The sequence below is a fragment of the Rhinopithecus bieti genome, unplaced genomic scaffold (genome assembly GCF_001698545.2).
Source record: "Rhinopithecus bieti isolate Rb0 unplaced genomic scaffold, ASM169854v2 scaffold_38691, whole genome shotgun sequence".
Lineage (NCBI taxonomy): Eukaryota > Metazoa > Chordata > Mammalia > Primates > Cercopithecidae > Rhinopithecus > Rhinopithecus bieti.
The window spans coordinates 2007123-2019470 of record NW_016816690.1 but is presented as its reverse complement, the minus strand read 5'-3'; the positions used below and the strand labels follow the sequence as shown (position 1 = coordinate 2019470).

The following is a 12348-nucleotide window of genomic DNA, read 5'->3' as shown; positions in this document are numbered from 1 at the left end:
TTTGGATGAAGTATAAAATAAAATTCAGCCTACAAATACAGATTCGTAGTTGGAAAAGCAAGGAGTATTTAAATTATTTTTCAGATAATTGCGAATGTTGTTCTTTGACACCACAGTACACCAAACTCGAGAAACAGTAGGTTCTTGAAAGGGTAGGTGCCAATATAGAATCTGAAATCCTATCAATAAACTTTTTCTACTTTGTTATGTTAAAATTTATTGTTCTGTCTTGTGCTTTTAAATGGAACATTTACAAGTGCATAATTTTGTGACATCATGAACTGGCCACAAAGGTATGTAAATCTTCTTAAAATGGACACATTTTATTATAAAATTTTTTTTAAAATCACCTTGTTGAAGTCACCTTGATATTATCAGAGAAGTATTTTTTTCTTTTTTTTTTTGGAGACAGTCTCACTCTGTCATCCAGCCTGGGGTGCAGTGGTGCGATCTTGGCTCACTGCAACCTCTGCTGCCCAGTTTCAGGTGATTCTCCTGCCTCAGCCTCCTGAGTAGCTGGGATTACAGATGCCCGCCACCACGCCCAGCTAATTTTTTTTTTGTTTTTTGTATTTTTAGTAGAGACAGGGTTTCACCATCTTGGATAGGCTGGTCTTGAACTCCTGACCTTATGATCCACCTGCCTCGGCCTCCCCAAGTGCTGGGATTACAGGCATAAGCCACCGTGCCCGGCCCTACAGAAGTCTTTTTTTTTTTTTTTTTTTTTGAGGCGGAGTCTCGCTCTGTCGCCTGGAGTGGAGTGCAGTGGCCAGATCTCAGCTCACTGCAAGCTCCGCCTCCCGGGTTTACGCCATTCTCCTGCCTCAGCCTCCCGAGTAGCTGGGACTACAGGCGCCCGCCACCTCGCCCGGCTAGTTCTGTATTTTTAGTAGAGACGGGGTTTCACCGTGTTAGCCAGGATCTCCTGACCTCGTGATCCGCCCGTCTCGGCCTCCCAAAGTGCTGGGATTACAGGCTTGAGCCACCGCGCCCGGCCACAGAAGTCTTTAAGTGTTGGGAACTGGTCAAGCTCATGGTAACAGAGGTGTTTTCTAACACTCAGAGTTTTGCTTGGGAGCTCAAAGTTTACCATTGGCAACAAATACCGTGGGTCGCTTCTACTGGTGCGTCTGCTGATTGTTCATTTCGAGAAAATGTCTACCGAACACCAAAATCAGCTTGCTATTCAATGGCATGGCTGCTTCTCTTGAGACAAGCACCATTCCTCACTGTACAGCAGAAAGGCCTTTCCCCACCCCCCCAGATGGAGTTTTGCTCTTGTTGCCCAGACTGGAGTGCAAAGGCACGGTCTCAGCTCATTGCAACCTCCACTTCCCAGGTTCAAGTAATTCTCCTGACTCAGCCTCCCAAGTAGCTGGGATTAAAGGCACGCACCTCCATGCCTGGCTATTTTCAGTAGAGATGGGGTTTCACTGTGTTGGTCAGGCTGGTCTCGAACTCCTGACCTCAGGTGATCTGCCCACCTTGACCTCTCAAAGTGCTGGGGTTACAGGCGTGAGCCACCGCACCCGGCCACAGTAGAAAGGCTTTATGCATACTCTCCATTTCATTATAAAGAATACTAAAAAGAGTTGCAATTTACAGACTAATAATTTTTACCACCTCATCAAGGACATTCCTTTTTTTTTTTTTTTTTTTTTTTGAGACAGAGTCTCGCTTGTCGCCCAGGCTGGAGTGCAGTGGCGTGATCTCGGCTCACTGCAAGCTCCGCCTCCCGGGTTCACGCCATTCTCCTGCCTCAGCCTCCCCAGTAGCTGGGACTACAGGCGCCCGCCACCACGCCCGGCTCATTTTTTGTATTTTTAGTAGAGACAGGGTTTCACTGTGTTAGCCAGGATGGTCTCTATCTCCTGACCTCGTGATCTGCCTGCCTAGGGCCCCCAAAGTGCTGGGATTATAGGCGTGAGCCACCGCGCCTGGATGTCAAGGCCATTCTTAAGGGAAACTGGCTGTGTGCTGGTGAAGGACACAATGACCAGTAGGCCTTCTAGTGTGCTGGGTGCCAGGCACAGCCACCACTGCCTTTGCAAATGTGGATACAGGCAAAAAAAAAAAAAAAAGAGATTTGCTATAAAAAATATATTGCTATATTACTATGTGAACAGTTTTGCTTAAAGGGCTTTGTAGACACCCAGGACCTGCAGACCACATTTGGAGAACTGCTGACTTAGACATCAGAATTGGATCTTGTTTTGCATGGTTATGACCTGGCTTAAAGGAAGAATGCTTTTCTCAGAAATAAACCTTCAGCATGCTGTCTCGGCCAGTGTCAGGCCCCGAGGGCCTGGACTTGACCATTCTCTATGGTGGCCCTTCCCCCACTGCCTGCTCTGGGGTTTGGCCCCGGCTCCCAGGGAGGCTCCAGTGCCCACTCTGTCTCTGGGAGGGCACCCCCCCAGAAGCCCCGTGATGTCCTGTCCGCAGTGAGCACTCCACGCCAGCCGGGGGCAAGGCTCGACTCATCTCTACCTCTCAGGCCTGCACAGAGGTCTGTCTCCTACTCTGGCATGTGAGTGACTGAAGGAGGTGAGCCGCTGCTTATGTTGGCACGGCAGGGATGGCACATAGGGCAGGGCATGGCACTGGTTCTTAATATATGTGTGGTGGATGAATGAAGAAAAGGGAGGCCATGGTCCCCAAGGAGGTCATGATTTAGTGCAACAGACATTGTATCTCACCAGCTACAACAGCTGGGACTGCTGCACCCAGCAAATGGGGAAAGTGTGGTGGGACTGCCAAGGAGCGCCTGGCATAGGAAGGGCCTGAGGCCATTTGCTCTTTCTCAGGTACTTACTGAGCACCTACTGTATGCCTGCCTGTGCTGGATACCAGCTATCCAGCAGCGGCTCTGGCAGACAGGGCCGTGTGTTCGCCGAGCTGACATGTTAGCTGGGGGAGACAGGCCAATCAACAGTTAACAGGCAATTTCCGGTCATGAGGTGTGTTATAAAGAAAGTAAACAGGCTAACGTTTCACAGAGTGCTAGGGTTCGGGCCTCTGTTAGCGTGGCCAGGGAGGGTCTCAGGAGGTGACATTTGAGCTGAGGTTTCGGAGATGAGAAGCTGTCGGCTGTATGCAGAGCAGGAGGAAGATGGTTCAGCAGAGGAAACAGCCAGTGCGAAGGCCCTGCGGTGAGAAAGCGCTGAGCACCACTGAGGACCAGGGAGGCAGGGAGGCAGGGAGTCAGGGCAGGGGCCGAGCAGGACGAGGACAGAGGCAGCAAGGGCTCCAGGAGGGAGCTGGGGTGGCTAGAAAGTTTTAGGAGGAGGGAGAAATGAACAACATCCTGTACAGGCGAGAGTCAACAGAGAGTGGCCGGCAACAGTCCACTAGATCTGAAAACATGGAAAGCTAATTCTAGAACATACCAGGTAAAGATTTCAAGCCACGGATGATCTCTTGCCTCCTGTTTTGTAGTGAAATTCGGTCTTCAGACATCATCAAACCAAACATCACCAGAGAGATGAACTGACTGGTATAAGCCTGTGCACAAAGAAGGAGGTGGCAAGGATCTTATTTTCACTTTTAAGTCAACTTTATTTTACTTTTTGAGACAGGGTCTACCTGTTGCTCACGCCAGAGTGCAGTGGCGAGATCACGGCTCACTGCAGCCTCTACCTCCTCAACTGATTCTCCCACCTCAGCCTCCTGAGTAACTGGGACTACAGGCGCCACCACCCTGCCCAGTTAATTTACAGGAGCCACCACCCTGCCCAGTTAATTTTTAGGTTTTATTTATTTATATTTTGTTTTTGAGACAAAGTCTTGCCCTGTCACCCAGGCTGCAGTGCAGTGGCACAATCTCAGCTCACTGCAACCTCCACCTCCCAGGTTCAAGCGATTCTCCTGCCTCAGCCTCCCAAGTAGCTGGGATTACAGGTATGAGCCACCACACCCGACTAATTTTTGTATTTTTAGTAGAGATGGGGTTTCACCATGTTGGCCAGGCTGGTCTCAAACTCCCAACCTCAGGTGATCCGCCCGCGTCGGCCTCCCAAAGTGCTGGGATTACAGGCGGTAGCCACCGCACCTGGCCTAAGTTTTACTTTTGAAGGGACAGGGTTGCCCGGGGCGGTCTGGAACTCCTGGGCTCAAGGGATGCTCCGGCCTCGGCCTCCCACAGTGCTGGGATTCCAGGTGGGAGCCCCATGTCAGGCCCAAAGGGCTTTAAAATGGGGTCTCCAAGGTGCTCAAAGAGCCACAAGATGACATGAACGAAACACAGGAACATGGGAATAAAATGAGACTAAATGAAGATACGGGAACCCAAGAGGGGAGGGGAAAGGAAGGGACGGGGGAGAAGGGGTGAGGTGGGAAGGGGAAAGAAAGGCGGTGGCGCGGGCAGAGCAGGGCGCAATTGCCCAGCACGTCCAGGCCTAAGGAGAGCGGCCTCCGGGACCTTGCGGCCTCTGGTGCACCTGCCTCGGCCAGGCTCTCCCCGGGAGCGGCGCCCCTGGCTCCTACCTTGGTGCTGGCCACGCCGATCTCCGGCCCTGCATTGATGTGGATGCCGCAGTCGGTCTCGCGAGACATGGAGCTGCCCACGGTGTTGGTGACGCCCACGGTCAGGGCTCCGCGGTCCTTACAGTAGCGCAGCGCCAGGAGGGTGTCCGCGGTCTCGCCTGCCGCACAGGGGCCCTCTCAGTGCCGCGCTCCGCCGGCCTCAGCCCCACCCCAAACCCCTTCCTCCTTCACCTCCGCTCTAACACGGAAATCGGTGTCTAAGACACAGCCAGGTGTTCAGAAAGGAAAACGCACGCTCAACAGCCTTTTCCGTGGATTCTTACATTCAAGATTTGTTACTATGTATGTGGCAAGCACTTTTTCATTTAAATCTCGTGACAACCCCGTGAGGACCATCGTCCCCGTTTTCCTCTTGAGGATGAGGGCTCACGACAGGAGGAAACCGGTGCTCTGATCAAAGCCATACAGCCGGTGACAGGTGGGCCTGGCTCCCAGCACCCTTTCTGCAGCTGAATAAGCTGCCTTATTCAGAACGTGCTCAGATGGAACAGATTGAACATTTGAAAAGCAGGAATGTCCCCAAGTGGTGTTTCTCACTAGATTGTTTGAAAGGACACTTCTCGCAAGCCTCTCAGTGTGGACTCAGATTGTTTTCAGAATAAAGCTAAACAGCTTCATGCATAAACCAGCACAAACTCCCTATGTCTGTAAGTCCTAACAAACTCAAATTAAATTACAGCATAAGCCAGACTATAAAATCAAAACTGTTGAAATCCTCAAGAGTCAGGAGGCTGTTCTGTCTGCAGGGCCACAGCTCCGAACTCAAATTAAATTCAGCATAAGCCAGATTATAAAATCAAAACTGTTGAAATCCTCAAGAGTAGGGAGGCTGTTCTGTCTGCAGGGCCACGGCTCTTGGCTGTGTCTGTCCCAGCTTTGCAGGGCAGGCAGGGGCCGCCCGGTACTAGGTGGCCCAATTCTCCTCTGTTTTTTCTTTCTTCAGAGCCCTGGGTTATGGCACTGCAGTGTCACGGGGTACTGCGGCGAGGGTGGGGGAAACAGGGTTCTATCTTTTGTCACCCACGCCCCAGGGTTTGATAGTGTTTTTCCAATCTCATTAAAGGGCTGACTTCTATACATACAGAATTTCGGAACCTGCCACTGCATTATTTTCCTATTAGGTCCACCTCTGTTCTTTTGTTAATGTCTCCCACCAATTTATAAAACAGTTTCAGGCTCTGGTGGGATCATAAACCCAAAGGTGAATGTGACGGCAGGTCCTGGGTCGTAAGGTGGGGGGACGGATGGTCGGTGCATCTGTACTGGTTTTTCTTCGCTTGCCAACAAAATGGAAATGGTATTTAAAACTGAAAATGGCAGCAGTACTAAAAGTCCCAGTAGATGATGGGGCATTACAATCAGATTTTAGTTGTGGCAGTAACACTGTGGTTATATGTTTTTCTTTTATCATTTTAATCATACAACCTGAAGTATTTATGTGGATGAATATCATGATGCCTGGGAATGGCATCAAAGTAACCCTAAGGAGAAGAGGGGTTAGTATAAGTGTGTCAGACCGGCACAAGACAGGCTGGATGAGGCTGGGATATTCATTATATGAAAACTCTACTTTTATAAAGGTTTGGAATTATCCGTAATTAAAACATTTCAAAAGTCCTCCACGAGCTCAAGGAGACTCCAAGCCTATGGCCCTGGATCACCTCCCTGAGGCCGCTGGAGCACATGTCAAGTGTTGGGATGGCACCAGACGGGGTGCATTTAGCTCAGGGGACCTTCCTTGGTCCTGAAAGGGAGCACCTCTCCCCACACCTCCCCCTGCTGGGCAGCGTGGGCACTGAAAGCCACAGGCCGCTCGGCTTGGATACGGGCACAGAGCCCACACTGGGTCCTCTACGTGGCTCTCAACCTAACAGAATGTTAAAGGAGATGTTTTTTCTATTAACATAAATCAGCAAACATTTATGAGCACCTTGGTAAGTGCTCCTTGAAGTCTTGGATAGGCAAGAAGAGGGAGAAGCCATGAGGCAGGGGAAAAACAAATGTGCGTCATTTCCAGCCCAATCCCAGCTCTGTCACCCCCTGGCTGCATGGCCTTAGACATCTCTTGCCCTCCCCATACAATGGTGACAGCAATCCGCGGCTCTAAGGGTTAAATGACCGCTGCAAGAGCGGGTTCGCAGCACAGGGTAGCCATGCAGAGGAATTAATTGAATTTACGGAGAAGAGGAGAGAGCCCAGAGCTGACCTGATGCAAGGCTGGCCACACTGCCTGTGTCCCTTACCTGATTGGCTGATGAAAAAGCACACGTCATCCCTGAACACAGGTGTGTTCCTGTCCAGAAAATCGCTGGCAAGTTCAACCATCACAGGAAGCTCGGTCAGTTCCTCCAAAACTTGCCGTGTCTGAAGCCAACAAGCATGGAGACTAAAGTCAGTCACAGGCGTGACAGGGACGTGGGGCAGCTGGGCTTCTAGGGTCAGTATCTGACACGGAACCTCACTGTCCAGGTGGCGAGGGGACTTTGGTCACCCACAGGCCACCTCGAAGATAAAAGGGCTCCGTGTCATTTCTCACGCTAGCTCATGGGAATGGGTCCGAGGGCTTAGCCACATTCAGAAGGCCAAATGAGTGATCAGACTGAAGGCCAGTGTCTGGTCCTAGACTGCTGTGGATTCCCCACACGCATGTGTCCCACTTACAGCCACGGCAGCATGGTAGCTGGTCCCACAGCCAATCACGATGAGCCTTCGGCATCGTCGGATCTCCTTCAAGTGGTCCTTCAGGCCCCCCAGGAGCACTGCAGGGCACACAGCAGGGTGTTAACGTTGAGGTGACACAGTCACCGCATTCCCTGAGACTAGGCACAGGCGGAGCCTCCCCACTGAGTGCAGGAATTACCTGTATTGGTCTCAAAATTCACCCGACCTCTCATAGTATTGAAAACGGATTCTGGCTGCTCAAAGATCTCCTTCTGCATAAATGCGCTGAAGTTACCTGGTCAGATAAATGTCTGGTCAGTTTTAATTTCATTATATTTCACTGTTTTTCATTATGCAGTAGTGATAGCAACTCCTGCAAAGCTTACTGCAGATTCCCAAAGGCATCCCCAGGGATTATCCTGCCTGACACTCACTACCGTCAGAGGGAAGCAGGTCAGGGACCAGGGCTCTCTCCAATTTACATATTGGACCCTGGAGCTTGAGGAAGGGAGGGATTTGCCCCAGGCATGCAAGTAACAAATGGCCTGGCTGGTCCCTTTGGGCCGTGCTCCCTTAGCAAGGCCAAAAGAAAGTAAAGTGCTTCCCTCCCAAAAAGCCACCCAGCTAGGAAAGTACGGCTAAGCAGGCCCAAAGAAACAGGCAATTTTCCTTCTAATAAATACCCTCCTAGTTTCTGTAATAAAAACCTTTCCAGCCACACAGGCATTTCCGGGGCTCTGGTTTGAGGGGGACTGGATGGTGCTGATGGGACAGTGAGGCTGCAGGTGTTCAAGCCCCGATGCAGCAGCTACACCTGATGCTCTGGAGGTGCCCACAGGTGGGGCAGGCCGTGTTCTCGGGGATACGCACACTCATGACGCCAACACGCCAGTGCTCCCAGCCTGTCGTCCATGACCTGGCACGTGTGCGACGAGCAAATGAAGCAAGTGAGGGGAATAAGGGGTGGCCACCGTAGGGGAGGGGTTGGGGAAGGACCATGGCAGATACAGGAGCAGAGAGGGACTCTCTGAGGGGGTGACATTTCAGGGGAGCTGGAGGCAATGAAAGGAACCAGTCCTATGAGAAGAACAGCGAATGCAGGGGCTGTGGCGGGGCACAGTGGGATAGAGGGTTGGGTGTGGTGGGGCCAGGCTTTAGCTCTGGCGGGAATGTAGGGGTTTGTGGGCTGCGGCAGGGAGTTTGGATTTTATTCTAACAACAGTAGGAAACCACTGGAGGGCCTTGAGCCATGGGAGGATCACGGGGGCTGAATCATGTTCTTAAAAGTTTGCTTAGGCTACCCTGTGGGGTAGAGGTTGTAGGGGATGGAAGTGGGTACAGACAGAGAGGCTCTGCTTGTAGGGAGAAGGTGTACCCCCAACCCCCCAGACCTGCAGACTTCCACCCAGAGGAGAAACGATGCCTGCAGGTGGGAATGTGATCCCCGGAGTCGGTGAAGGAAAGCAGCGGACACACCGGGCTCAGTTCCAGTAGGGAAGAGCTGGCGCCTGGCTGCAGACAGGAGCCCCCGCTTGGAGGCACCAGGACAGCCTCCCCACGTCCCCTCACCTGTGCAAGCCACAGGCTACCTGCAGCCCCACCCTGGTGACCACAGAGGGCAGGAGGGCTGTAGCCTCTACTAGGGCCAGGCAGAGAGTGTCAGGAGCTCCACCAGACGCACCGGCTCCCGAGGCTGCCGCACACGGGCTCCAGAGGACACCTACCTTTCATGATTTGCTGCAGTTCCATCTGCAAGGTCTGGATGGCTCGAGATGGGTCATCACTGGCCGAGCGCTTGACCCGGTGAATGGAGAGTTTCCCATCAGCCGCTGCGGCAATGTCGTCATCCTCCAGGAAGATGACGCGGTTGGTGTGCTCTATGATGGCGCTGGGGGAAGGGAAACGGGCATCAGTGCCCTGCCCTGAGCAGTTACGAGGCAGCAGCCCCTGCTGGTTCCCAAGCGTGGGGGCCACATCGTTGGCATTTCAGGAGGGACAGAGACACCACACGGAAAACACTGATTTGCAGGTGAATCTTCCTCTTCTCCACTCTTCCCTCCCGTCCCCACGGAATTATTTTGATGCCAGTCCCAGACATTGTATCATTTCTTCTGAAACACTTTACCATATAGCTCTAAAACTATTTTAACCTACTATAATACCATAATCATATCTAAAATTAATAGTTGTTCCTTTATATCATCAAATATTCAGCACGTTCACGTTTCTCCAATAATCATGGTTGTCTTTTTATAACTGGTTTCTTCAAATCAGGATCCCAACAATGTCACCTCTGGAGGATACTCGAGAACCAACACATTATTCTGAGTCGTGAAGGGAAAGAATAAAGCATTCATCTTGCCTTTCTAAACAATGTGTCTTTCAGGACAACCACACACTGTATGAAGGCAAGTTTCTCTAAGAAGTGATACAGCTAGTAATGAAGAAATAATAGAATTAGAATAATCAATTTATGAACTCCTAATTATTAATAGCTCTAATCAAGGACCATCCATTGCTGTTGAAACCAGAAGGTGAAAAGCTGGACGAAGCTTTATCATGGGTGGATAAGGCTGGCAACACTCAAACCCCTGACGGCTCTCAGCACAAAAAGAGAGATGGTGAGACATTATCTGCCTCCTGATGGAAGGACACACCACCAACTATGTAGTCTTGCCAAAAAAAATCAAACCTGAATAAGATTGAGCTTTTAACACTCGTAAACTCCAGTGTACAGGAAACAGAGGAAGACGGTAAATAACACCAGGGGGTGCACTCAGCAAATCCCAGACAACGGGAAACTCATCAGGACAAAAGACCTAGTTTCCCTTTTTTTTTTTTTTTGAGACGGAGTCTCGCTCTGTCGTCCAGGCTGGAGTGCAGGGGTGCAATCTCGGCTCACTGCAACCTCCGCCTCCCAGGTTCACGCCATTCTCCTGCCTCAGCCTCCTGAGTAGCTGGGACTACAGGCGCCGCCACCACACCCGGCTACTTTGTCTTTTTCAGTAGAGACGAGGTTTCACTGTGTTAGCCAGGATGGTCTCCATCTCCTGACCTCGTGATCCACCCGCCTCGGCCTCCCAAAGTGCTGGGATTACAGGCGTGAGCCACCGCGCCCAGCCAAGACCTGGTTTCTTACACAGGCGCATACATGTACACAAAGGAGCCCTAACGGTAATCTACAAGCTATGCTTACCAAAGAAACATAGGGTCATTGTGTTTATTTTTATAATTTTCTCTGTATGGAAAGGAATAATGATTTTTTTCCCCTTGAGATCATAATACAAACTGTCTTTTAAATAATTTTAAGTTTGAAAAGTTGCTAAATGAAAAAGAAAAGTAATTAATGGTATATAGTTGTGGTATAAACCATCAGGTCGTGCTTGAAGGATTACTGGAGAAAACACTCTTGGCCAGGTGCCCTGGCTCACACCTGTAATCCCAGCACTTTGGGAGGCCGAGGCGGGCGGATCACCTGAGGTCAGGAGTTTGAGACCAGCCTGGCCAACATGGCAAAACCCTGACTCTACTAAAAATACAAAAATTAGCTGGGTGTGGTGGCGCACACCTGTAATCCCAGCTATTCGGGAGGCAAGAGAATCACTTGAACCCAGGAGGTGGAGGTTGTAGTGGGCTGAGATTGTGCCACTGCACTCCAGCCTGGGTGACAGAATAAGACTCCGTCTCAAAAAAAAGAAAAGAAAAGAAAAGAAAAACATAAAAAACCCACTCTCATTCTATCAAGAGCCACACCCACATGTGAATGCCTGAAAATGAACACTTAACTCCTGGTGCAAAGGTAAGGAGGGAAACTATCAAGGCCTAAGGCTCTAAGAGAGGTATATCCAGCCAGATCCTAGAGAAGAAACAGAAAGGATGGCAAGCCACTGTACTGGAAAAAATATTTTAAACAAAACTTTGCATATACAAATAACTTTGTATACGTTGTATAAAAGTGTACCAATAACTTTGTATACGTTGTATAAATGTGTACAAATAACTTTGTATACTTTGCATAAATGTATACAGAGTTTTGCATAAAAGTATACAGTTTTATACAAAACTCTGTCTAAAAGTATACTTTTTTTGTATAAAAAGTAGAAATATGGAGTGACAAGAAGTGAAAATGGCCCCATCCTATCTCCAAGAGATCAACACTGCTTACATTGTAGCATTAGCCAACCAACAATGCATGATGCATGTGTGTTTATATTTATGTGTGCAAGTACATATGTTTGTTTAAATATAATTATTTTATGTCCAAAATGAGTAGTAATGTAATCTAGTCATTAAGACCACTGGCCCACGAGTTAGGTCTGAGGTGCACTCAGGGCCTCTGTCTCTTGCCAGTCCTGTGCCCGTGGGCAACACACATCACCCCCTGGAGTTCCTGTCTCAAGTTCCGCCTCTGTAAACAGGAAAGAGTTGTGCCTTCCCCAGAGGTCGGTCGTGATTATTGGATGGGATCCTGGCGAGGCCCTCATACCATGCCCTGCACACACTGGCCACCATTGCCCAAAAGCTGGACAGCGCACTCACATCTGGGAGGGCCACCCACCATTCCTCTTTCTCAGCATTATGTTGTCTTTCTTGTCTCTACCTTACATGTGACAGAATCACTTCCTGAAGTTCTAAAGATATAAATAAAAGAATCTGGAGGGTCGAGTCGGGCGCGGTGGCTCACACCTGTAATCTCAGCACTTTGGGAGGCTGGGGCGGGTGGATGACGAGGTCAGGAGATCGAGACCATCCTGGCTAACATGGTGAAACCCCATCTCCACTAAAAATACAAAAAATTAGCTGGGCGTGGTGGCGGATGCCTGTAGTCCCAGCAACTCAGGAGACTGAGGCAGGAGAATGGCGTGAACCTGGGAGGCGGAGCTTGTAGTGAGCCGAGATTGTGCCACTGCACTCCAGCCTGGGTGACAGAGCCAGACTCCATCTCAAAAAAAAAAAAGAATCTGGAGGGTCTGAATTACAACACAGAATTCACACATTAATTTGGGAAAGAGTCAATATTTTAAAAAAACAACTTGTAATTTTGAAAATAGCTATTCTGGAAGCTGAGGCAGGAGGATCCCTTGAGTTCAGGAGTTAGTTTGAGGACAGCCTGGGCAACTTTTTTGAGAACCTGTCTCAAAC

General features: G+C 49.9%; 1 protein-coding gene across 1 annotated transcript in view; it reads right to left on the bottom strand.

The window, feature by feature from the left end:
* GFPT2 (glutamine--fructose-6-phosphate transaminase 2) overlaps nt 1–12348 on the bottom strand; it is a 54314-nt gene that overhangs the window by 9632 nt on the left and 32334 nt on the right. The window contains exons 10-15 of the mRNA XM_017855135.1: nt 8931–9094; nt 7406–7501; nt 7207–7304; nt 6789–6909; nt 4486–4643; nt 3390–3504 (exon numbers count right to left, since the gene is read on the bottom strand). Coding sequence (XP_017710624.1) covers nt 3390–3504; nt 4486–4643; nt 6789–6909; nt 7207–7304; nt 7406–7501; nt 8931–9094 — 752 coding nt within the window. The remainder of the gene's footprint in view (nt 1–3389; nt 3505–4485; nt 4644–6788; nt 6910–7206; nt 7305–7405; nt 7502–8930; nt 9095–12348) is intronic.